This window comes from Hippocampus guttulatus, chromosome 2 (assembly GCF_054856545.1).
Source record: "Hippocampus guttulatus isolate MCC_2025c chromosome 2, RoL_Hgut_1.0, whole genome shotgun sequence".
Classification (NCBI taxonomy): Eukaryota; Metazoa; Chordata; class Actinopteri; order Syngnathiformes; family Syngnathidae; genus Hippocampus; species Hippocampus guttulatus.
Genome location: NC_141262.1, coordinates 33,792,710 through 33,816,410, shown reverse-complemented (window position 1 = coordinate 33,816,410; position 23,701 = coordinate 33,792,710). Strand labels below are relative to the sequence as shown.

Sequence of the window (23,701 nt, the reverse complement as noted above, 5' to 3'; positions counted from 1 at the left end):
CAAATTCACATCCTGTTCTTTGCTAACCATGAGACTACCTTAGTTCACTCCTCTGTGCCCAGTCTTCCCTTCATATGATGCTGCATTACTGCAGCTTTCCTTATTTTAAAATCAATTGTTGTGGGAATTTGGAGGACATTGTACATACGGTTGTACGGTTGAAACTGTATTTTCGAGATGTACAAACTTATATTAGTCTCACAACATCATGCTCGCTAGTAATATTCGTTGTGTTCCTCAATCAAAACTGTTCCTTTTTTTTATTGGTTCTTTACAAACTACAGTATTCTCCGTTTGCAACCTTTTGCAACGAGGTTTGAATAACTTTGAGTGCACCTGTACTGTATGAGTAAATCCGTACATAAAAGTATGTCTACATCGCAAGCACGGTCTGATTTCCAAGTGAGAGTAGGCGCACATACATGGAGCAAATGGGTAGCAATATAAAAAGTTATGACAGATCATATTCCCTGAATTGATTTCTTTCTGGCATACTTTGCACAACAGCAATTGTGAACAATCACGCAATATTTTGATGACTTTGCAGTTAAAACTTGTACTACAAAGTGTTTGGACAAAGTGAGTTTTTGGTTGTGTCTTCTTAAAAACAAAAGGGGCTTTTTTTCCTTCACATTAAGTAAAATTGAAAGAGGTTTCAAAAAGCTTCAAGTGCATCCTAAAACAATAGGCAGGCGTTCACATGAACGCTTGAACAGGCTCTGCGTGCAGTTTGCTCCTGTTCACAGTGGTCATTAAAACAACTTAACGTGCTTTCAATCAAAAGAACAGCACAGTGCTTTGCATATCTATGAAATTGGATTTACATGATGAAGTAAGTTTTATTTATTATATACATATATATATATATATATATGTATTGCTACAATTCAAATTCAGCTTGCTTGGTAATTTTAAAACCTTTCTGTGGGGAGTCGCCATGCAGAACTGCTGTATTGAAAAGATATGAATTGTGCGATACTAAGGCACATCTTACGGTAGGTATGAACTGGAAGAATGAATACAAGCTCGTCAAACTGGTTCTATGCGTGCTGCATACTGCCACCAAACTACTCTTTTAACTCGCACTTGTTTAGAGTCGATTATTCTACCGCCGACTAACAACGTTCATGAAGCAATGGGTTGAGTCGCACAGAATTTAAATTTGATGCGTTTTGGTAAGCGCATAGGTTGCTGCCAATCAGAGATTTCACAATCAATTTCACAGCCAATCCCAAATTCAGGGTAGGGACCTAAAAAAGGTTTGAGGTTACCTTTGATTGTGTGTGTAAGAGAAAGATTGTCAACTTCAGCAAATGCTTGTCGGTTCATGTTTGTTGGAATATGTTCTTCTGTCGTCTTCTTCTAATCTGCTGTTTTATTTATCATCAATGCATCAATATTAAATCCAGATTTCGGGGAGCCGGGAGAAATAGTTTCTCATTTGGATCTCGAGATCAAAGTGTCAAAAAGGCTGTCGTAAAGAATGACATTCAAAACGTTTGCAAATAACGCATTCAAAAGGTAATTATGATCATAATTATTGTAACTGTAATTAATACACTGACTTCCAGCCACCTCCCTACATGAAAGATGCGCGTCCACGCAGCTCCAACGGTTATGATGTAAAGCAAACCAAAATGCCTGTGTATTGTCTTGAATGTAGGCAGTGCATTTGCAGAGAATGGCAGAAGACGAATTCAAACAGGGCATCTTTGTGGCAAAGACGCAGAAACGCGGCAATGATGGCCCAACAATCCCTGCTTGGTAATGTCTGACTTAAATAAAACTAGGAACTTGTCGTCTTGAGGTTAGGAGGAGGTGACATCTGAGGTTTTCATAATGACACTGGCCCGCATTTCGTGAGTCTGGCTGGGTATGGGAGACGTGAGGGAGTTCTGGCCGTAGGGCGTTGGCCAGCCGTCGGGGTGATAGCTGATGAGCGGCTCGGGGTCTCGCGTGGTGGTGATTCTGCAGCAAGGCTTGCTCCCTCTAACGAAGGTGGCCATGCCAGGTAGGGAAGAGGGAGACAGCCTCAGAACTGACCTGCCACGATCCCGCCTCCAGGCTGGATTGACGCCCTGTGAGTCACAGCAAAAGGACGAAAATGACAAGGATGGTGAAAGTACTCATACAGTACATACGCGTGGTGGGCCTCTCTGACTTGCTGACAGACGGGGAAAACATTGTGCCGCCTAATTGTCCGGTTCAATGATGGCATGGGTTGAAACTTGTAATTCTTAAATACAAGGTAGCGATGTCCCCATCACGCTTTTTAATCACCCGAGTCCGAATCTAAAATTAGGAGTTCACACGACGACCTAGTTGTTTGGGTACGTCCGTGTCCCATTTGAAATGACACTATTGATTTATGACTTTGCTTAAATGCGACCAGTGGGAAACAAGCTTGCTTGTCACCAAATAATTTGACTTCTATTTGAAGTTATGTCACTTTGACGTGTCACACCTGTCACAAACCTGTCTGTCGTGCTCTCAACTCTTCGAGGATGACATTTGGCTAGGAGGCTTCTTTAAATCAGGCACGGCAGCCGTGTTCAGGAGTAGCTTACCTCCCGCCAAACAATCTATAAAGTCAAAACCGCCACTCTGCCACTGCCTGGGGAGGAGATGTTTGTGTGTGTGTGTGTGTGTGCCTGCGGCTCTGCTGGAGTCAACTGACTGCTCTGCTACCAATGACTATAATCATAAAAATAATGATTTAAATAGATCAGAACATTGTATCGTGCAAAAAGAAGCCACGATGTTTTATTGGGCAAGATGTTTGCACATTTGGATTCATTTTGTGGGTTTGTTGAGCTTTAAATGCTTTGAAAATGAATAAAAGCCATCTTTTTCACTCGATACCTCGGTCAGTTGACAATCACGTGATTGGTCCTGATTTCCCATCAGGTAATCATCCCTAGTTTAGGGTATTTTTGCTTTAATAGATTCCCGACGATACGATATTTCAAGGTTATGAATCGCGCGCGGCATACGAGTCACACAGCTTGAGACAGCACGCTCAGTCACAGCTGTACTTACTTTTTTCCATGTTTACTGTTATTATCACTTCAGCACCGCAAATAGACAGAAATCCAATTTATGGAGAAATGGGGGTCCTGAGGGCAATTTAATCTGTTTGTGCATACCTCTGTGTGTTCCATTCGATGCAGGTACATTGGACTATAAAACAAGCCTGTTAATGTTTGATACTAGGAGTTCGTGGCCAAGGCCATCCCGTGGGTGTGCATGTGTGGGTGCGCATCTGCGCGCGTGCGCACGTGTGCGTGTGTGTTTGCATTAGTGTAGAACAGTCGACTCACCTGTTGGGTGTCCTCAATGTCGCTGTCTGTGTCGCTCCCTGTAAGGAGACCAAATTAAAATTTGCACAGAGCAAATGGCGCATTTTGAACCAAGCACCGTGGAATAAGGATGGATTGATAACAGCTGGCAAGTGATCGACTCGGCTGTGCTTGGAATGACTGGTTAGATTAGCAAGCGATTGAGAACTGCGACCAAAAATAGAGAAAATCAATTCGGAAATCCACTTCAGAAATGACATAGTATGTTGGGCTTCAAGAAACGACCTCAACTGTATAGTTGAGGTCGTCGCAATGATAAGTTCATTTCACAGTTGGCTTATTGCTCCTAGCTGAGAACACAAAACTGCTGTTAAGCAGTTATGGTCTGTATCACAAGCATGAGCACTCTGTTACCAGCTTTAGATAAGATAAGACAAATGCTATACAGACTCTGCTGACATAAAGAATGAATTATGCAACTTGATAACCATGGACAATAAGATAAGATAAGATATCCTTTATAGACCATGTTTTTTAATTTAATTTAATTTTCCCTTGTGTTCGCATAAACAATAATACAAACCATTAAAGTGAGTCACGCGATCCGTCTCATGCGTATGTTGTTAATGCTTTATAAATAAAAAAACAATCGAGAAACGCCACTGTGGCATCAACAGTACACTCAACACTCACTTCCAATTTGCTAATTGATTATGTGACAGTGTTTCGGAATTATTCACGGGTGTCAATCAGATTTTTTTGTCACGGGCCACATTGTAGTCACCATTCCCCTTGGACGGCCGCTCTGTCTGTCAAAGCATATCAAGAAGTCAAGAATAATGGTTTATTCAACTGTTCTTTAAGTGAGTCTAATGAGGGGTTTGGTAAAAAGAAAATTCTTACCATATCTGTTATTGATTACATGTGAGAATTTGAAATTTTGCAAGTTTTTAGCAAGCATCATTGAAGTGCACGCGTTTGGTTTGCTTTCGCGGGCCACATAAAACGATGTGGCGGGCCAGATCTGGCCCCAAGGTCCTGAGTTTGACACCAATGAGCTATAATGTCGCTCACTTCTCTCACTGTGCTTCTTTTTCAGGATTTTGTGAAGCACCGTTCACTGGGTTTTGAACCCATCAGTCGCCTTGTCGACTTCACTACAACACATTGACAATGAAAGTTTGAAGTCGACTAATCGCTGATCAGTTTTGACGTCTCATCTACCACTCGGCCAATGTACAGACAACTTTCAACTCGGCAGTCTGCTGCCATCACCCGAGTTTGACCCTCCAAGCAACAAGGCGAAACATGCCTTCGAAAATCTGTGTGGGTCTGAGAGTATGGAAATAAGCTGGTTGTGGATAAGAATAGTAGTTAGCCTCGCTAGGTACGTCGGTGAACAATATTACAGCAGAGTAGTAGCATGTCTTGCTTAATTTCGGTTCAGATTCCGGAAACCTTGTTCCACATCACAAATCTACTTGTAATTGTCCCACGAATCTGGTGTCATGTGACGTGCCTGTGTGCCTACTCACCGCTAAATGAAGACACAGGAGAGATTTGAAAAGGGTACAAGTGGGAGGAGCTAACGGACTCCTCTTCATTCTCCGTTTTCACTTCAATTGTCTGGCAGACAAATGGTAAGAGATCATTTGAAATCACATGTTCTTCTTCACCAGAAATATCTGCACATGGACACAGAAGATATCAGTGTGACTCTTCTTGGAAAGCAAAACTGCATATTCTGCAAATGTGCAAGTATTCAAGATGTGGTATGTCTGCTCTTAAAGTACAACTTAACACAAGCCGAGGCACCTTTGGTTGTGTGGGGCATCTCGACTTCATCCTGCCGTTCTTGTTTGAAGTCGTCAACGTGTACATGAAAGAGAAGAGGGGCGCTGTCAAAAGACGGAGACGCTCCCTGAGAGAGAGCGAGTAGGGTGGGTGGTGGGGGATAAAGACAGGGAGTCAGTATTTAAATGGATAAGAGTCGATTCAACTGTGTCGGCGTCATCCCAATGGATGACCGAGACGCAAGAACATCACAGCGCTGAACACTGACTGAGACAATGTGAAACACCAACCTTACCACAGCAGTGACCTGATAAAAGATAGTGGCCATTTGAAGAAGCAGGTCATCATGTGTCAATTACAGTTCCAGATTAGCACAGTCTGACTGGACATACATGCGACACTTCTGTAGCGCTGCTATAACTTGTGGTCAGCAAGCTGTAGTGTAATAGTGTGTGTTTTGGATGTAATAAAAAAAAAAAGTAGTTTTGCCAGTGAGTTAATTTTCAGCATCTTCTTGTTGTGTGCAAAAAAAAGACACTGCTGTCTTGACAATGCTGTGTGTTGCATGTCCAGGGTTTTTCCTGCGTTCAAAATTGTGTGGCGGCCGCCCCCAACCAGACCGACTGATGTGGCTCAACCCAGCAGAAAACTCCCTCTGTGCTGATTGTGGGATCGATGTCCCTCTGCGGCAGCTTTGTATTTTAACTGCAGTTGCAGCACTCCCCCACTATGGAGGCGCTATATCAACAACACTGCACAAGAAAGACCTGAAGCCACGGTTCAAGTGCCACCCCAAAACAAATCGCAAACTCAGGATGCACGATAAATGTCAGAATGACGAGGTCTTGTCAATAAATCTAATAACATTTAAAAAAAAAATTTTTAAAAAGGACGACGGCGTTCTGAAAGCTAACGAAAACGGTGCTGTCAAGAAAGTAAAAGTGCAAACATTCTGCCAAAGAGGAGCCAGCGGCTCAAATGATGCAATCTGATTTCACCAATGACGTTGCGGGCACTTGGCGACCAACCTTTTAGTATCAACTGACTTTTGCGGGCTACTAAACCACTCGCCGCGTACAGTTTAGACTTCCGAGCCACCGCTATCTTCTAAAACAGGAGGTGTCATGCGTCTGCATACCCTGACAGAAGGAAATAGGGGACACGAGCCTCACTTCTGATTTATGGCCGGATGACGTTACCCCTGTTAGCTTTGCTAGCTTGCTTCAAGTCATACACTGCAGTGCTCACTTGTGCGTTTACTCTCTTGACTTTTTTTCCCCCCTTTCCACAGCACTTTTTCACCTTGCGGTACTTGTGAGTGAACTTTATGAATCCTTACCCAAGAGTTTGTGGACACTGAGAAGAGGCCTTTATTAGGCAGGTTTTAAGAAACAAATGCTTCAACATGATAACGGTCATATTCTTATTGGAACTCTTAAAGTATGTTTCCTGTCGAAGAAAGTGAGTCCGTTGAATTTATAGAATACGTTCACGTCACGACGCATGGTCAGGATGGTACCACCTCTGCCTCAATTTGAGCCAGGAAAAACTCTGATGTGTGTGTTTTAGCTACCTCTTTATTTCCTTTGAGACCACTCTCTTTGTTGCTCCTCTTCTTCCCTAAATGCATATCCAGAGGAAAACAGATATTCAAGGAAAAGCCACATCCTTTCCTTCGTGCAAAGCAAATGAAATTACAGTGAAATGCCAACGTCAAATGCACCATAGGACTTTGATTCTGGATGAGATCAGACTTTGAGAAAAGGAAACCTCTAACATCGCACAGAAATCCAGTTTGAACCTTTTTGAACCATTGTCACCGTTTAAGTAGTAAATTAGTCAAATTTAAGTAGTATCCATCCATCCATCCATTTTCCGAACCGCTTGATCCTCATTAGGGTCGCGGGGGGTGCTGGAGCCTATCCCAGCTGTCTTCGGGCAGTAGGCGGGGGACACCCTGAATCGGTTGCCAGCCAATCGCAGGGCACACAGAGACGAACAACCATCCACGCTCACATTCACACCTAGGGACAATTTAGAGCGTTCAATCAGCCTGCCATGCATGTTTTTGGAATGTGGGAGGAAACCGGAGTACCCGGAGAAAACCCACGCAGGCCCGGGGAGAACATGCAAACTCCACACAGGGAGGCCGGAGCTGGAATCGAACCCGGTACCTCTGCACTGTGAAGTCGACGTGCTAACCACTGGACTACCGGGCCGCCCAAATTTAAGTAGTAAAATTCTATAAATACATTAAGAAAACAGGCCAAATCTTCAATGACCAGCAGCAACACTTACCTTTCCGTATACTTCTCTCCGAAGATGACAGCATCTTATAGACTCTGAAGGCATTCGTTCCTTTTTTGTTGCTTTTATCCTTCACCTCCTCGATATCGGGCAGGCTGTTCATGGCACAGCGGAAATTTGCCTTCCAAGTCTTTGGATCTGGACGGTCTTTTCCTGGCTGGTACTTACCTGCACGTGCACAGATGAGACCATAGTATCAAGTCACATAGTCACAACTTATCATGTATTTATTCAAAATAAGCATTTTCTTTTCTCCAGCTACTCCCTGAATAATTACCTCCAAAATACCCCCCACACCTCAGACCCCTACCCCCCCAATGAGTATTGTGAAGAAAAACTTGGCCCTATTACTTAATTAGGATGAAAAGTGCTTCATTTGACACCCCCCCCCCCCCTCCCCTCAAAAAAGAGCAACAATAGTAATTTGTCTCGCATTTAATACTATAAATAATTACAGTATTCCTGCTTGGAATACTGTTTGGTCTCCGTTTATCGAACGCATCAGTTCAACATTGCAGCAAATGGTTTTAGCTGCTTTCGAAAAGGAACCCAGCCTTTGTCACTTAAAATTTGTGTTTGTAAACCAGGGGTCAATCAACTTTTTGAAACCAGAAAGCTACTTCTTCGCTAAGGATGAACGCAAAGCGCTACTAGTTTGATTGGAACTTTTGCTAAAATTAGCTTTTATTAGGCAGCCATGCCCACAACCCTAACGAAGATAAGCGGTAAAGAAAATGAATGGATGGATATTCATGGGAATAAAGGCCCCGGTCATGTTCACGATTTCTCAAAATGATTATTAGCCATGAATTAAGAAAGCAGGAAACAGATACATTCCAATATGCAACCTTTTATTGATATAGATATCTGCATCCATTTGCATTTTCAAATGATCACTTTGACAATATGCCAAGGAAATCACAATGTCCCATTACTGCGCAGCTTTAAAGAATTTTCCATACTGTCTCCTAAAAATGTATGGTGTTTATCATTTAATTCAGGTGCTTAGCCCTAAATATGTCAAATGGCACGAACATAAATGTAGTTTTGTATCAGGTTTTACTTTCAGTACCGACAAAAGAAAAAGCCAGAGGGATTACCAGTATGCATGGCCCATCTCATGAAGAGAGGAGCATCTTTCTCCAAGTCCCAGCCGTGGCGAGCAGCATGCATCCAAGGGATCTGAAAGATCCTTTTTTCCTAGAGATAAATATCACTAATCACCATGACCAAAGTTTTGAGGACTTTGTACAATGTACAACGGGAATGAATGAGTTATCATTTTGGGATGTGATTTCATGTTCATCAAAGCTGTCTTTTTATTTTAAGCACTCTTATCCACCCCGAGCTCACAAATCAGAAGTGGCAAGCTAATCGTGGATGCTAACCTATGAGCTCTGAGCTGGTTAAAAAAAGTCAGTTTTGCTCGCCATTAATTGGTGCGACACGGTAGCCATTTGACACATCGGTGAATCATCATGCGTGTCAGACAGAATAAAGATCTTTGTTCAGAATTATCTGTAATTGTGTTAATTGAAATGTGATGTATCCTAAGTACGAATGATATCAGTACTTGGTATTGGTAAGTACTCAAGAGTAAATACTCATATCCGTATCAGTCTGAAAAAAAGTGGTACCGAACACTATTACACATAGCTGCATATTTTTACATGAATGACAGCAAGCAGCATGTCTTGCTGTCTTGAACCATTTAGAAAACCTTGGTAAAAGGACCGCGTCCCTCACACGGCCTCTTTCGCCTCCTTGCATTATTAGAGTACGGGCTTTTAATGTTTTCATGCTATGATGTCATTTTCTGCCACGTTTGTAAATGTTACACCCAGTACAGAGTGAAGATTGCGCAGAAGCTTGATTTGAAGAACATCATGAATGAAATCGAAATTGCACTACCTTTCAGAAAGGTCACAATTCAATCTTTTCCTCGAATCATTCAGTCCAATTGTACAAACGTGATTTGTCACTTCAATTGCTTTCAGTCAACCAATTCTTGAAAGCGCTTTCTCATAGAGGATGTGTGCCAATGAAGGTACTTACTTTGTTCACCCATTTGAGGCCCGGTATCTGGCAGGAATTGATCTGTTCCTCCAGCCACGGCCGCATCCTCATTCTATCTACAGGCATTGTGGTATCTGAACACAGGTATACACATTCACATCGAAATGCATTGAAGGTACAGTATATGGGTAGCGTAGTTGACAATGACAAACACAAAGAGTGTTCAAAATGTTCAATTCAAGGTTTTTGGAAGGACACATTTCGACCCCCATGTATTTTCAGTCGAGCTCGTCCTTATCGGGGTTGCAGGTGAGCTAGAGCTTATCCAAGCTCAATTTGGGCGAGAGGCGGCATACACTGTGGACTGGGTGCCAGCCAATCGTAGGGCACACAGGCAACCATTCACTCACATTCACACCTATGAGCACTTTTGTCGTCCATGAGCCAAACGTGAATGTTTTGGTCATGCGGGAGGAAGCCAGAGTAATCAGACAAAACCCACACAAGCATATGGAGATCATGTCAACGCCACACAGAACCAAGATTTGAATGTATTTTTTCTTGGCACTTAAAGCACTGAGCAAAACTAAATATATAACACACAAATAATAACCCCATCAGCCTGACTATGAAATATGAGAGTCCATATTAAAAGTGTCTGACAACAATCGAATGAAGATGTGAAAAGAGACAGAAACAGGGACTTGCCCATTACAAACCTCCTCAAGTGAAGGATTGCGCAATCTGAGGTGAGGTGAAGCTGCTTCCAACCACGCTTGAGTCTTGCCCATGTAATGGAACAGGAAATGTGTTAAGTTAGCAATTTTCCCTGTGAAATCATGGAGATTTTTGGATTAATTACCAAAAATCAACAACTATTGACCCCAGAACTAATATTGAAAATATTTTTTTCTGATTCCCCTGACTGTATATCCCTGCTACCAATTATAAATAAAACCGATCAATTTAGGGCAGAGGGGCGGCCCGGTGGTCCAGTGGTTAGCACGTTGACTTCACAGTGCAGAGGTACCGGGTTCAATTCCAGCTCCGGCCTCCCTGTGTGGAGTTTGCATGTTCTCCCCGGGCCTGCGTGGGTTTTCTCCGGGTACTCCGGTTTCCTCCAACATTCCAAAAACATGCATGGCAGGCTGATTGATCACTCAAAATTGTCCCTAGGTGTGATTGCGGGCGTGCATGGTTGTTCGTCTCTGTGTGCCCTGCGATTGCCTGGCTACCAATTCGGGGTGTCCCCCGCCTACTGCCCGAAGACAGGTAGGATAGGCTCCAGCACCCCCGCGACCCTAGTGAGGATGAAGCGTTTCGGAAGATGAATGAATGAATGAATTTAGGGCAGAGGACTGGTTAGCACAGCCACCTCACAGTGCAGAGGTCTGTGGTGCGATTCCAGCTCCAGCCTCCCTGTGTGGAGTTTGCATGTTCTCCCCGTGCCTGCGTGGGTTTTCTCTGGTTACTCAGGTTCCCTCCCAAATTCCAAAAACATGCATGGAAAGTGAATGGAACACTCGAAATTGTCCCTAAGTGTGAGTGTGGATGGTTGTTTGTCTATGTGTGGCCTGTGATTGGCTGGCAACCACTTCAGGGTGTTCCCTGCCTACTGCCCGAAGGCGGCTGGGATAGGCTCCAGCACCCCCCGCGACCCTAGTGAGGATAAATAGTTTGGATAATGGATGAATAGTTGATCATTTTTTGTTGAAATGGTGATTTGGTGGGGAGGAAAAAATTACACCAGCATTAAATTAAAAAACCAAAACAAAACAAAATATAGGAAGAGACTTCAATGGGCCACAAAAAAATTACTTGATGACCACAAGCCTTGAGTTTGACACGTGCATGTAAATGCTTGTCGTGATTAAAATATAATTATGAATCAACTGGAAAAGAACAAACAGTTGTGGAGTTTAACCCCATGCACACTGAATTTGATTTAAAAACAACGTTGTTATTTATGTGTAACGTGATCTGATCACAGTCCGTCAGGCCAGATAAGCCAGTGGCACTCCCCGCGAGTGGTACAGCATGCCAACTGAACAGGTCAAACAGGTGAAACCCCATCATCATGGCTGCAGTGCATATATAAACTGTATCTTTTCAAAATCACAGAGCTAGATTTATAAAAGCACTGATCTTCAGAACGGCACAATAATGGTTTAACCATTAACTAACGCTTTGCTGATTTGAACCACGGCGAGTTGGCATATTGCACAATGTGGGACATTTACTTTTCTTGCAAAAGTGGTGGAGATTAAATAAATACACCAGCGCAGAAGTTTCAAAAAACATTTAACTTGGCTACAGATACCGTTCATTTGCACAGGAAACAGTAAACTCAAACACACCAGTTACGTAAGATGTGTCAAAACAGTGGTGTGCATTTGTTTTAAATGGAAAAACGTTCCTTGCAAAGTTCACATTTCACGAAATCGACAACGACACTCACAAGCGTCAATAAAAATAGGAGTCTATATCAAGAGCAATGACTACTTAACCACTATCCGTCACTCCTCAAATGCCAGAAGCAAACAAACTGAGCCAAAAGTGAAAATAAAAGCCAGTACGCGTAAACAAAAGCGAGGGTAAAACGAGTACTTTCGCTTACAAGGCGAGCAAGGATCAGTCATGGCAAGCCCGCAAGAGAAGTCTGTCACAAGTAACAGGCAGCAGCAACAGCAGCAGCAGCAGTGGTGCTAATATGCGGAAATTGTGTTACCTGTCGATTTGGGACGCTTCTGTCAGAATAGCATGCACCACTGCTGGGGGCGCAATTTCAACGAGGTTGTGGGCTTTCGTAGAAAAGGGAAAGTGAGAGCGCTGATAGGTTTTGTTTCTGGTCCAGAGCGAAAGCAAAACAAGGTTAGCTCGGATCGCGGGGGCTCCACTTGGAAACCCCCCTCCTACCTCCCCACTCGCCAACGCGGAAGTGTGTTACCCCTTATAGCTATCGGCAACAGATAGGTTCACTGCGCTCTTTTTTGACGTTGCACTCCAAGCGGTTTTCATCAAATATTTGTCCAAATACACGTATTGTGCCTTCTATTGAGTCAAACTGTTCCAAAATAAAGCTGCTCAAGCGTCATCATGAGTTTAAAAAAAAGTGCAAAATCTCCTGCCAAGATGCACCGTCTAACGTCAACAGACGATCTTTGTGCTGGATTTCATTTTCACTTCCTCAGTTGCAGTTACTCTGCAGCCGCACTCTGCTTTCAGGATCAATGTTGCAGGAAATGAAAGCAAGACTAACATCCTTTTACATTTCTTGCGACAATTCACCAGCACATTCCAACCAATAGATTAGGCCCCATGTTATGGAATGACAGCAAATACTTTAACCTTTTGTAATAATGCAAGTACTGTATACTCTTCTGCTTATGTTAAATGAAAATGTAAATGTTGTGCATTAATCAATGGGGCCAACGCAATGTGGCCACCATTTGCCCTTCCATGTTTAATATAAAAAATAATGTGACTTGTTTATCACTGTACTATTATTTTATTAATAGAGCACCATAGAGCTCGGTGCTCGAATGGTCAGCACGTTGACCTCACAGTGCAGAGGTCGCGTGGGTTCGATCCCGGCAGTGGCCTTCCCGTGTCAAGTTTGCATTTTCTCCCCGTGCCTGTGTGGGTTTTCTCCGGGTACTCCGGTTTCCTCCCCCATTCCAAAAACATGCGTGGCAGGTTAATGGAACAACCTAAATTCTCCCTAGGTGTGAGCGCGGATAGTTGTTCGTCTCTGTGTCCCCTGCGATTGGCTGGCAACCGGTTCAGGGTGTCCCCCGCCTACTGCCCAAAGACAGCAGGGATAGGCTCCAGCACTCCCCGCGACCCTTCTGAGGATAAAGCGGATAGGAAAATGAATAAATGTAAGCACATAGAGGCATGCAGCAGTGTTTGCCAGCCTTTACTGAGCCAGGGCATTTATTTACAGTAGAAAATGTTCACACACCATTCAAATGTCAAAAAGTATGAATCCTGCTTCAATGAAACAACAAAGCTGGTAAACTTTCAGGAAGCCATAACTTATTCTGTTGAATGGATGGCATAGATACATTTATTGGACATTGTATTGAAAATTAACCAATGAAAATCAAGGTTTGTTTTATTTTTGGTGGCACTGTGTTTGACTGATCTGCATGTTGTTTATTAGCTGTGTGTTTGTGTCTTCATCCTGTCAGAATACACATGGCATGCAACTGCGTCAAAGTTTTCTGACACAGCACAATTTACTGAAGAGGGTTGTCAATAATCGTAAAATGTCATTGCAGCCTGAATAGACGGAAGACACTTTGTGACGGATTTAGCAAAGCAGCCCCAGAACAAACCGAGCCTACAGTTTGCACTTATTCGTGCACACACACAGCACATGCAAAATTGTTGGTAGCCTTTATTGAAAAACAGAAAAAACGACAATGATCACCGAATGAACTTCAAATGATGAGAATGGAATTTTACTTAATCCTTTCATACCGGTGTGTCTGTGTACCAACCTCTTTTTGTGTTGACGGTTTAAAATTAGGATTTGGCCTACCGTTGTACATTTTTATGAATTATAGTAGCTTAATGGAATACAGCATGATAAATGAAAATGAATCATGCGGAAAAAAAACAGTGGCAATTAATAAATGTAAAAAACAGAAAAAAACAACAACAGTCAATCTGTATCCATACTTTTATTTCACATCTTATTTTTTGAGTACTTGGTGCCTGATTTTCCTAGAACATCAAAACTAAATGTTAACATTTTAGTGGACAACAGGCAGATTTCCCACTCTGAATGAATGAATGAAGTGTGTGTATATCCCCCCACCCCCAAGTATTCATTGCCAATGCCACACTTTCATCTGTGAAAACGGCCAGGTGTCTCCTTCGATACAAGGAATTTCCCAAGATTATTTATAAAGAACTTGACTTTGTTGTCTCTCCCTTAAAAAAACATTATATATACAGTATATATATACATATATTAGAGCTGTCAGACGATTAAAATATTTAATCTAAATAAAAAATGCAACTGTCATAATTAACTCAAATTCACAAAAAATTAATCGCGATTACTCACGCATTTTTTATCGTTTCTGAATTTCCTTTAATATTTTTTGTCCTATTTTTCCCCATTTTAATGCTCTCATCAACATGGAATCATGAATCAGTTTTCTATGTGCAAAATCCAAATATTTACTGAAATAACAATTTCGATTTTGAATTTTACATGAACATTTCTCACTTGGAGCAGTTATTCACATATAATCTCTCACACAATTTTACTGTCCATCAACAACAGTGAAAATAATATTTTTTCACACAACAGCTGCTTTAACAGCTCTTTTTATGGAATCAAAACAGAGCAATATAACATTATAAAGTGCACATCTAAGGTAAACTAGAACTCAGCCTATAGTGGATTGAAGCCATGGTTGCATACTTAATTTTTCTCAAGTTTGCTTTGAACACAGCAGTCAGGCCATGTTGATTCTGTTGGTCCTTTTTGCGCAGAAGTCTCTCTACGGTTTTGTGTGGACATCATTTCGGATGACTACACTTGGTTCGATGACAACACTGGAGACGTTTTATTTTCGCTAGGTCGCTAGCACTGCAGCGCACCATCACTGTCAGACGAACACAGAGAAGCTCCACCCGCTCCATTTATATGGACACAGAACACTGTAACCTTCCACACAAAATAGTTCCAAACAAGTAAAATCGCGTCAGTGGCATACATCGTACACCTGTATGATACAGGTAACTTTGGTCTTGTCAGTGGAGCAATCTGGCAACTTTTTAAAAGTAAACTTTCCATTCATAAACTCTTTAAGTATCCGTTTTCGGTGTCTGGCGCTGCCGTGGATGGCAAAACAGACATGGGCGTGGACTTCTGCAGCGCACTTGTCGTTTTGTTTCTGGTGTATTTATAGAGCAATGTAACATCCGCTTGTGACGTGTGACGCGTTAATCTCGCGAGAAAAAAATGAACCCCCTTAAAATTCATTTAAATTAATGCCAATAAAAACGTGCTAAACTGACAGCTCTAATATATATATATATTTGACTTACTGTATTGGCATCCTAATGGAAGAGTTTTAAATTGTGTTGTGAAATGTTCAAACCGGATAGTCACCCAAAAAGAAAAAAAAAACCTAATGACTATGCTTTCACACATCACTATTTCCCTTTGAAGTGCAATTTGTTTCACATCAAGCTATATGGACAGTTGAGTAAAAAGAAAAATTGATTATCAATGAATAGGAGTAGTTTAAAATGAAAATACAGAAGCACACTGATTGGGCTCCGGTTCTCAGTTGAAATTATTTTGCTACTGCTCAGTAGTTTCAGACAATAATACCTGCCATCTTTTATTGAGGGAAGTAAAAGTCTTTGGTTAACATTGAGACAATGCAGGGAATCTGCTTCTTGCCAGTAAACCCAGGAATATTGGAGCTGGATTCAAAGTGCATTGCCACCTTGTAGTTGACTCGAGTCATGATCTGCATCAGTTCTAACTCGCCTTTGAAACGTTGCAACATCTCACATAATGCCTGCATGAACCAGGAACCGTTTTGCGTGTTCCTCCATGAGTAATAGCCTGTTGGAAAGTTTTCATTGTTAGGAATGGTACTTATTCCTTTCCTCCAAGTTGTGTGTCTCTAAATTCAACATTCACATTTCTCAAAGTCTTCTCAAACATTATTCATAAAATTCCTGGCCAAAATGTTATTTTGATGGTATTGGGAACACGGCGAAGGTTACCTGGGGCTGTCGAATAGGCATACAAGAAGTCGGCCTCGACGGGAATCCTCTCAGACGTTTGCTCCGCCACGCTGTCGGCTTGGATTTCGGTCCCCTCATCCAGTTCTGAGCCGCGGCATGCCTGAAATAGAATACAAATTTGAATACAGATAAAATTAAATCATCCATAATGAGTTTGGGTATACTTTTTTTTTTTTCATTGTTGGCGAGAGGGGGGTTCTGACAAACAAGTACAGCATACAGCTTTTGTTATACTGAGCGTTGACAACTTAGCAACTTTTTCACTCTATTTAGAGACTTTTCCAACCCATCTGCCTGTCTATTTTTTGTTTGTTTATTCATCCATCCATCCATTTTCCGAACCGCTTGATCTTCACTAGGGTCGCGGGGGGTGCTGGAGCCTATCCCAGCTGTCTTCGGGCAGTAGGCGGGGGACACCCTGAATCGGTTGCCAGCCAATCGCAGGGCACACAGAGACGAACAACCATCCACGCTCACATTCACACCTAGGGACAATTTAGAGCATTCAATCAGCCTGCCATGCATGTTTTTGGAATGTGGGAGGAAACCGGAGCACCCGGAGAAAACCCACGCAGGCCCGGGGAGAACATGCAAACTCCATACAGGGAGGCCGGAGCTGGAATTGAACCTGGTACCTCTGCACTGTGAAGTCGACGTGCTAACCACTGGACTACCAGGCCGCCTGTTTGTTTATTTTTTTCCAAAATAAATGATTAGCAACAAAATCTAGCAACATTTGTGGTGTTACTTCTGGAGATTCTCCAAGCAGCGCAGATGTTCACCCATCTACATTCGGACTGCAAATGAATGGTGCTTGAGCAAAGTCACCACTGGCAAATTAAATATATCAATAGTAAATTAGTTAATTAGACTCGCATCCATCCATCCATCCATTTTCTAATCCGCTTATCCTCACAAAGGTCACGGGCGACATGGGAGCCTATCCCAGCTATCTTCGGGAAGTACGTGAGGAACACCCTGAACTGGTTGCCAGCCAATCACAGGGCACGCACAGACAAACAACCATTCGTGCTCACAATCACACAATTTACAGTGTACCATTAAGCTGCCATGCATGTTTTTGGAATGTGGGAGGAACCCTGAACCTCTGAGAGGCTGATGTGCTAACCAGTCATCCACCATGCCGCCCTTAGAGACATATTTTCCAAAATAGGCAGAAAAAGTTTTCCTTCATGTTTAATTTCTCACTTGATGGGCAGAGATTCCTGAAATCCAACTATATGAATTTGTCAGGCCTTGTTTATTTTTTTTCTTTTTGTTTTGCTTCTTTTACTGCATGTTACCTAACATGTTGTTAATATAAAATATCCATTTTTATTTTTAACCCTTTATATTGAAGTTTGTTTGAAAAACAAGGTTTGGAAAACAAACCTTTAAAATTAATTAATTAAATATATTCTCAGTACTGCCTTTTTTCTTATATTGGACAGTCTTTCTCAGTCCAGTAGTACGTGTGCGCTGATAAATTTAAAGACGACACAGTGAGTAACTGATTAGAGCGTCGGCCTCACAGTAAAGGAGTGCAGGGTTCGATTTCGGCTCCAGTCTTCCTGTGTGGAGTTTGTGTTCCCCGGGCCTGCGTGAGTTTTCTCCGGGTACTCCGGTTTCCTACCACATTCCGACAACACACATGGCAGGCTAATGGGAAAACTCAAAATTGTCCCCAAGTGTGATTGTGAAAGTGAATGGTTGTTTGTCTGCATGTGCCCTGCGATTGGCTGGCAACCTGTTCAGCATGTCCCCCGCCTATGGCCCGAAGAAAGCTGGGATAGGCTCCAGCATGCCTGCAATTTGAAAATGGATGGATGGATGGTTGATGAATTTAAAATGTAATTCTTCTGTATGACCAGTGGAGGGGATGCACTGGCTATAAAATTAAACCAGCCTTCTTTCATTTTCTCCACTTGAGGGCAGTAGGCCATAGACCACATTTTTCAGAAATTAAGAATATCAGAAGTGGCAGAACCAAGCACTCAAGCATCTCTTCCAACTAGCCTGCCTTTGATGTTACCCTTTGCACCTTTATCACCTGTTTTCACGACCCTTATTTATTGCACTGGGCGGTGCCTATCTCAGCATGCATTGCTCCGCAAGTTGTTCACCCACCTCTGCAGAATATTACATGAAATAGTTTCCTTGTCCGTAAATTGATAAATAATATATGGAGAAAACACGCAAAAAAAACCCCAGAAAAGGTCAAGAGATGAATCTAGACTGAAAACCACTTTATCCAAATTAACTCAATTCAGAAATAACAAAAAAAAATTTAAAGGGTTTTCATGTGTGTCAATTGGCAAAGTAAATGGCTACAATAGAACCAAAAGTAGCAGTTTAATGGCAACATGATATTTTTGGTATATTCAAAGTGCAGAAGACTGAAATTACAAAATCAGAAGGAGAAAAAAAAACAACCAATCCTGGGACATTTCTGTGCATTGCATCAACACATATAAAATACTTTAGAAAAAAAAAGTTGGCAGCGTAACAGCCCAGAAGATCTACTAACCTGGATAAAGAAGAGCTTTGGTTTTCCCACCAGAGTGCTACAATGATGCCCTTTGAAAGGTTTGGTCAGCTTTTCAAGCAACTCATATCCATCAGTTCCAAAAATCACACCTTCTTCACCGTGACTTAGCAACACACACACAAATGATGCACAGCTGCTGTGGTCCTCTTGGGATACTGCAGACAAAGAAACAAGACAGAGTGACTTGACCAGCCTTGATTCCTACCTATTTAAAACCACAGATTTATTTATTTTTTTAACTAAACAAGCAGTTTTTGCTTCTGGATTTATATGGCACTCAACTTTCCAAACACATGTTATATTTAGGCTGATAACATCGGCTCAATAACGAAAATAATAAATCTCAATTACCACTCAACATGAGACTCTTCATTTGCTTTACAGTCTGATCAGTGGCCACTTTGATCTTATAACCAAGATCCGAAAAAGTCTTCACGGCAAAAGCAGCATCAACATCCGTCCCATTACGAGTGCTCATCCCTGGGAAGATACAAAAAGAGAATTACAGTCAATTTTTTAAGTGAAGGACTTGAGAAAGGGGAATAGAAAGAAATGGATTTGGCCGAAAATTTGCATATTTATAAATATTTTTTTTATCTATAATTATCAAATTTTTTTTTTTCTGCTTGGCTCTCGACGAAGGCGGACGCTTCTGCACTGCTCCCCTGCCCTCCCACCTTTTCTTTCCCTGCTCGCCACTTAGTCTTGTGCTGTCTTTGTCTAACTTTTTTTCCCTAGCCTCCTCCCGTGTTTTCATCCGAAGAACTAACCATGGAATTAGTTGGCTGGTCTCTCGATGTAATTGACAAAAAATTTTCAACGGAAAGAGCGGGCAGTGGGGAGCCTGCTTGCCCTCCGGGGACACTTGCTGCCGGATACGCCCTGGATCCATGGAGAAAGTGGAGACCGGTGTGCCTGACAGTACTGTCCGTGGAGGACGTGGAAGACATCTACATTATTGGCCTTTTGATAACAGGTATGCTGCCGTTTGGTGTTGGCAGCTTGCTGTTCTATCGCAAAATTCAACCGACGGGAGCGGCTCTATTGGAAGTGAAGAAGCTGCCGGTCACTCTGGATGGCTTGGCGCGAATGTCCAACACTCAGACTCAAGCGGTGACTGAGCTCAACCGCAATATTGTTGCGGTTTGGAGCAACTCCGCGCGATCGATAATACCATGGAGACGTTGGAATTTTCGCTTCGAAAAGGAATTGAGGATTTGGCTGATCGGCGCCAGTGAGAGATACAGACCAAGGACTCAAGGCTGTCTCAAATTGTTGGCGGCCGTCTCTCCAAAACAAACAACACTATCTGGCCTTTCCCTTGGATGGAAATACGCATGGAGTCTAGGGCCCCCACCACCAGCCCCCCTCCTTCTCGGCTGATAAGCCGGGACTGTCTTCATGATGAGCAGACCTCGACGAAGCAGCTATGACCTGTACACGCATACACATACACAACTGGACAACCACACGCGCATACACATCCTTGTTATCACCGTCTTCATCGCTCCGATTCTTTTTCCCCCGTGACGTGGTTCGATGATGCGGAGCGCAACGGTGACCGTGCAGCTGGTCATTGTCGGCCGCGTCGCGGTTACCCTACCCTACCCCCCCTCCCCCCCTTCCCATTCATCCCCCCCTTATACATGATATGTCTTGTGACTTGTTGTAACTGTCATATGCTTATTCATGTGCTAGGGTCTTTTTTATCCTGGACTTAAATTATCCTCGGAAGAGGATAGTTCGAGCGTGTTTTTTTTCCCCTCTCCCTACCCAGCGTTTTTCCTTTCTGAAGTCTGATTGTAATTTCCCCATTGCGGGACAAATAAAGGATATCTTAATCTTAATAAAGGCACCACCCATCTTTTTGTTTTTCACTTTAGTTTGGCCTTCGTGTAGAACTCCACCTTGTTCGTGACATTCTACTTATATGTGATCATTGAAGTGCTAAACGCAATCAATACTGGCTTTTTGAACGGTACAGTGAACGCCCACCATTTATCACGCAGATACATTCCAAACCCACCAGCAGAAAGTGAAAATCTACAATGAAGACCATGTGAAAAAATAATAATAATAGAAACACCTAATGTAACCCCATCCAACTGTAATGTCTACACACATCTCCATCAACTGAAACGACATACTGTACACAGAAGGCTGTTGAAGCACTATGAAAAAAAATGTGACAATTTCCTCTGTGCTTTTCACTGCTGCACACTTGCCATACCGATGTCGAAAAGCAGGCCTGACTGACAGTTCGGGGAAGTAATAAATGTTGAACCATGAATTCACAAAGCATTTGTCAAAGTAGCGATGAAGTGAATTAGACAGCCGTGGACTCATTAGTCCACCAGACAGGTTTAATGGGCGTATTTACTTGTGCTGCGGTCGAAGTTCTTATTGTTGATAATCAGGCAGATTCCCATGTGTGGGTAGTCCATCTTGTACTGAAAAGGGTTGTCGGCTTTTTCGATGGGTACAGAGTCTGTTTCCTCATCTTTCTTACTGGCATTGGATGGATTCTTCCTGAAAAGAGATCCACAGTCAGAGGCAGCAAACAACATGCAAGGTGATGAAGATCAGCTTGAGAAACCTGCTAAACAGCTTTCAGGTCAAACGTTCCCTCTAAATCCATTTGGCAGTTCAGCGATCCTATTGAGTGGTTTTGTCAGACACTTGACTCAGAACAGCAGTTGTTTTTCCATTTATGGAATAGAACTTCAGCAGTGGCTATACATGTACCGGTACATTGTTCGTTTGGCAGCTTTTAATACACATGTGGATACACTAGCTCCAACTATTAGCAGTTTCAAGACATACAAAATTAATTGTGAAACACTCAAAGGTTATTTGAATTGAAATGGCTCAACCCCATGACTTTAATGAGATTGAGCTCTACATATGACTCAACTAGAATTACTGGTTTAATGACTTATACATCTCTAATGTACAATATTTAGACCCTATAAGGTCTATGCTTTCGTTGTCGATTAGCTTTATATTTGCTGTTTTTTAGTGTGTTTATTGGAATTGTTTGATCATATGAGAATGTCAATTTGTTTTGGGCATTTCATCACATCAAGCTACCATCGATTGTGTAGACAAAAGCCAAAAGTTTCAAAGTTGTCACTTGAACCATGCACTGTATATGCAAGCAATGACAAGTTTGAGTACATTATATGGACAAAATACATTTGGCCACGTCAAGAAAATGCTAAAGAGCAGCAACTACTTCAAATTAACAAAGTGAGAAGGAAGTGGTTGTATTCAGATGAAGATCAGATGAAAGATCATTCATGAATGACTTCAATTAAATAATTTCCTTTGCCTACTCTTAAAAGTGACAAACTCGTGCCTGCAGAGAATTACCGGTAGTGTGCCATATCATGTACCTCTTTGTAAATAGATTGAAGGCGTCCAAAGTGTCCTCAGACCTCTCTACAGAATGAACATCTTTGGTTGCATCCATGTTTTCTTCTGACTAAAATACATCCAGTAAGAGTCATCTGAAAGGTGAAAATAGAAGCACTTAATCCCTTCCTTTGCATGATAAATTCAAAATTCAAAATACCTTTCTTGAGTTTTCAGCTAATGATAAAAACATTAAGCGGGAATAAAACACCTGCCTTTCGTTACAATTAGTAAGGTCAATTGCTACCAAACGGCCCGGTAGTCCAGTGGTTAGTACGTCGACTTCAGAGTGCAGAGGTACCGGGTTCAATTCCAGCTCCGGCCTCCCTGTGTGGAGTTTGCATGTTCTCCCCGGGCCTGCGTGGGTTTTCTCCGGGTGCTCCGGTTTCCTCCCACGTTCCAAAAACATGCATGGCAGGCTGATTGAACACACTAAATTGTCCCTAGGTGTGAGTGTGAACGTGCATGGTTGTTTGTCTGTGTGTGCCCTGCGATTGGCTGGCAACCGGTTCAGGGTGTCCCGCGCCTACTGCCCGATGACGGCTGGGATAGGCTCCAGCTCCCCCCGCGACCCTCGTGAGGATTAAGCGGTTCGGAAAATGGATGGATGGATGAATTGCTACCAAATACATTTCATTAAAAGCTTCTTACTGGTGGGAAAATGGGAAACGAACTAGGCGTGACTACACTCCAACTTGGTTGAAATAGTGATGAAAACATTATTTTCAACATTCCTTTACGGTCTTTTTACATTCTTCAGTGAATTAATTATTCACTTATGAAAACGCCTTAAAGTGAGTCAAAAAAAAAAGACCGAAACTAACAGAAAATAAGCCGATGGTATTGCTGGGTAGGAAATGACTCACCGATGACACAAACCGAAAGAACTGCTCAGATAAAGTAAGTACAAAATGTAAATATCAATTCGAACAGTCGAAGCAAGGTTTCTTTTTCTGCCCTGTGCCTTGGTTATCAGAAGAGTGTAGGAAGCATTTCCTGAAGAGAATATGCCGATTCAGCAAGGTGGCTAACTTGAAATGTTCCTCGAATATTAGTTCCTGACAGGTGTCATGAAGAAAAATAGGTACGAACAACAGCTTCTTTATTGAATCTAACTTAGTTCAAGTTAACATGTTCTGTGGACCCATCACCCAAAATTCGCGCATTACTTCAGTAGTACAGTAGTGGACAATCGAAAGCTTTGGACAACCGAATGAGTAACTTTTCTTGCACTATAACATTTCGCTGCGGACAAAACGGCTTTAAATTTCGAGAACCCCCTGAAACACTTCAGACAAAAGCGAAATATTCACAAGTGTAAACAAATACAAAAACCAAAATAGGACGCACTTACGTGATGTGACTCCAGCGAGCTCTACCACAAGGAAAGGCGAGTACAACCTGAAAAGTTCAGCCAATTAGACGCCGACATACTTCTAGACATCTTCACTACTCAAGAGACATCCGATTGGACAATCGTCTGACGTAAGAAACACATCATTGGACAACACAGAGTCAATGAACTTGCGAATCAATACAG

General features: G+C 42.3%; 2 protein-coding genes across 10 annotated transcripts; both read right to left on the bottom strand.

Moving 5' to 3' along the window:
* Positions 1-241: 241 nt before the first annotated feature.
* On the bottom strand, positions 242-13,205 carry irf2b (interferon regulatory factor 2b). Of its 7 annotated transcripts, none has more exons than XM_086105826.1 (10): positions 12,145-13,205; positions 10,136-10,198; positions 9,456-9,550; positions 8,501-8,600; positions 7,392-7,568; positions 6,667-6,713; positions 5,115-5,220; positions 4,835-4,984; positions 3,321-3,358; positions 242-2,078 (listed from the first exon to the last, which is right to left on the bottom strand). In XM_086105826.1, exons 3-10 carry the CDS (start codon positions 9,540-9,542, stop codon positions 1,809-1,811), a joined length of 975 nt encoding a protein of 324 aa, XP_085961952.1. In that variant the 5' UTR covers positions 9,543-9,550; positions 10,136-10,198; positions 12,145-13,205; the 3' UTR covers positions 242-1,808. The 7 variants fall into 7 exon arrangements, with proteins under 7 accessions (XP_085961952.1, XP_085961956.1, XP_085961953.1 ...); XM_086105830.1 differs by having other exon boundaries at positions 7,392-7,495; XM_086105827.1 differs by lacking the exon at positions 12,145-13,205 and adding an exon at positions 12,034-12,135.
* Positions 13,206-13,319: 114 nt separating this feature from the next.
* On the bottom strand, positions 13,320-23,620 carry LOC147209810 (caspase-3-like). Of its 3 annotated transcripts, none has more exons than XM_086105833.1 (7): positions 23,516-23,620; positions 22,143-22,256; positions 21,128-21,276; positions 19,099-19,227; positions 18,727-18,902; positions 16,179-16,299; positions 13,320-16,014 (listed from the first exon to the last, which is right to left on the bottom strand). In XM_086105833.1, exons 2-7 carry the CDS (start codon positions 22,217-22,219, stop codon positions 15,785-15,787), a joined length of 882 nt encoding a protein of 293 aa, XP_085961959.1. In that variant the 5' UTR covers positions 22,220-22,256; positions 23,516-23,620; the 3' UTR covers positions 13,320-15,784. The 3 variants fall into 3 exon arrangements, with proteins under 3 accessions (XP_085961959.1, XP_085961960.1, XP_085961961.1); XM_086105834.1 differs by having other exon boundaries at positions 23,512-23,554; XM_086105835.1 differs by lacking the exon at positions 23,516-23,620 and adding an exon at positions 22,377-22,584.
* Between the last annotated feature and the right edge of the window lie 81 nt (positions 23,621-23,701).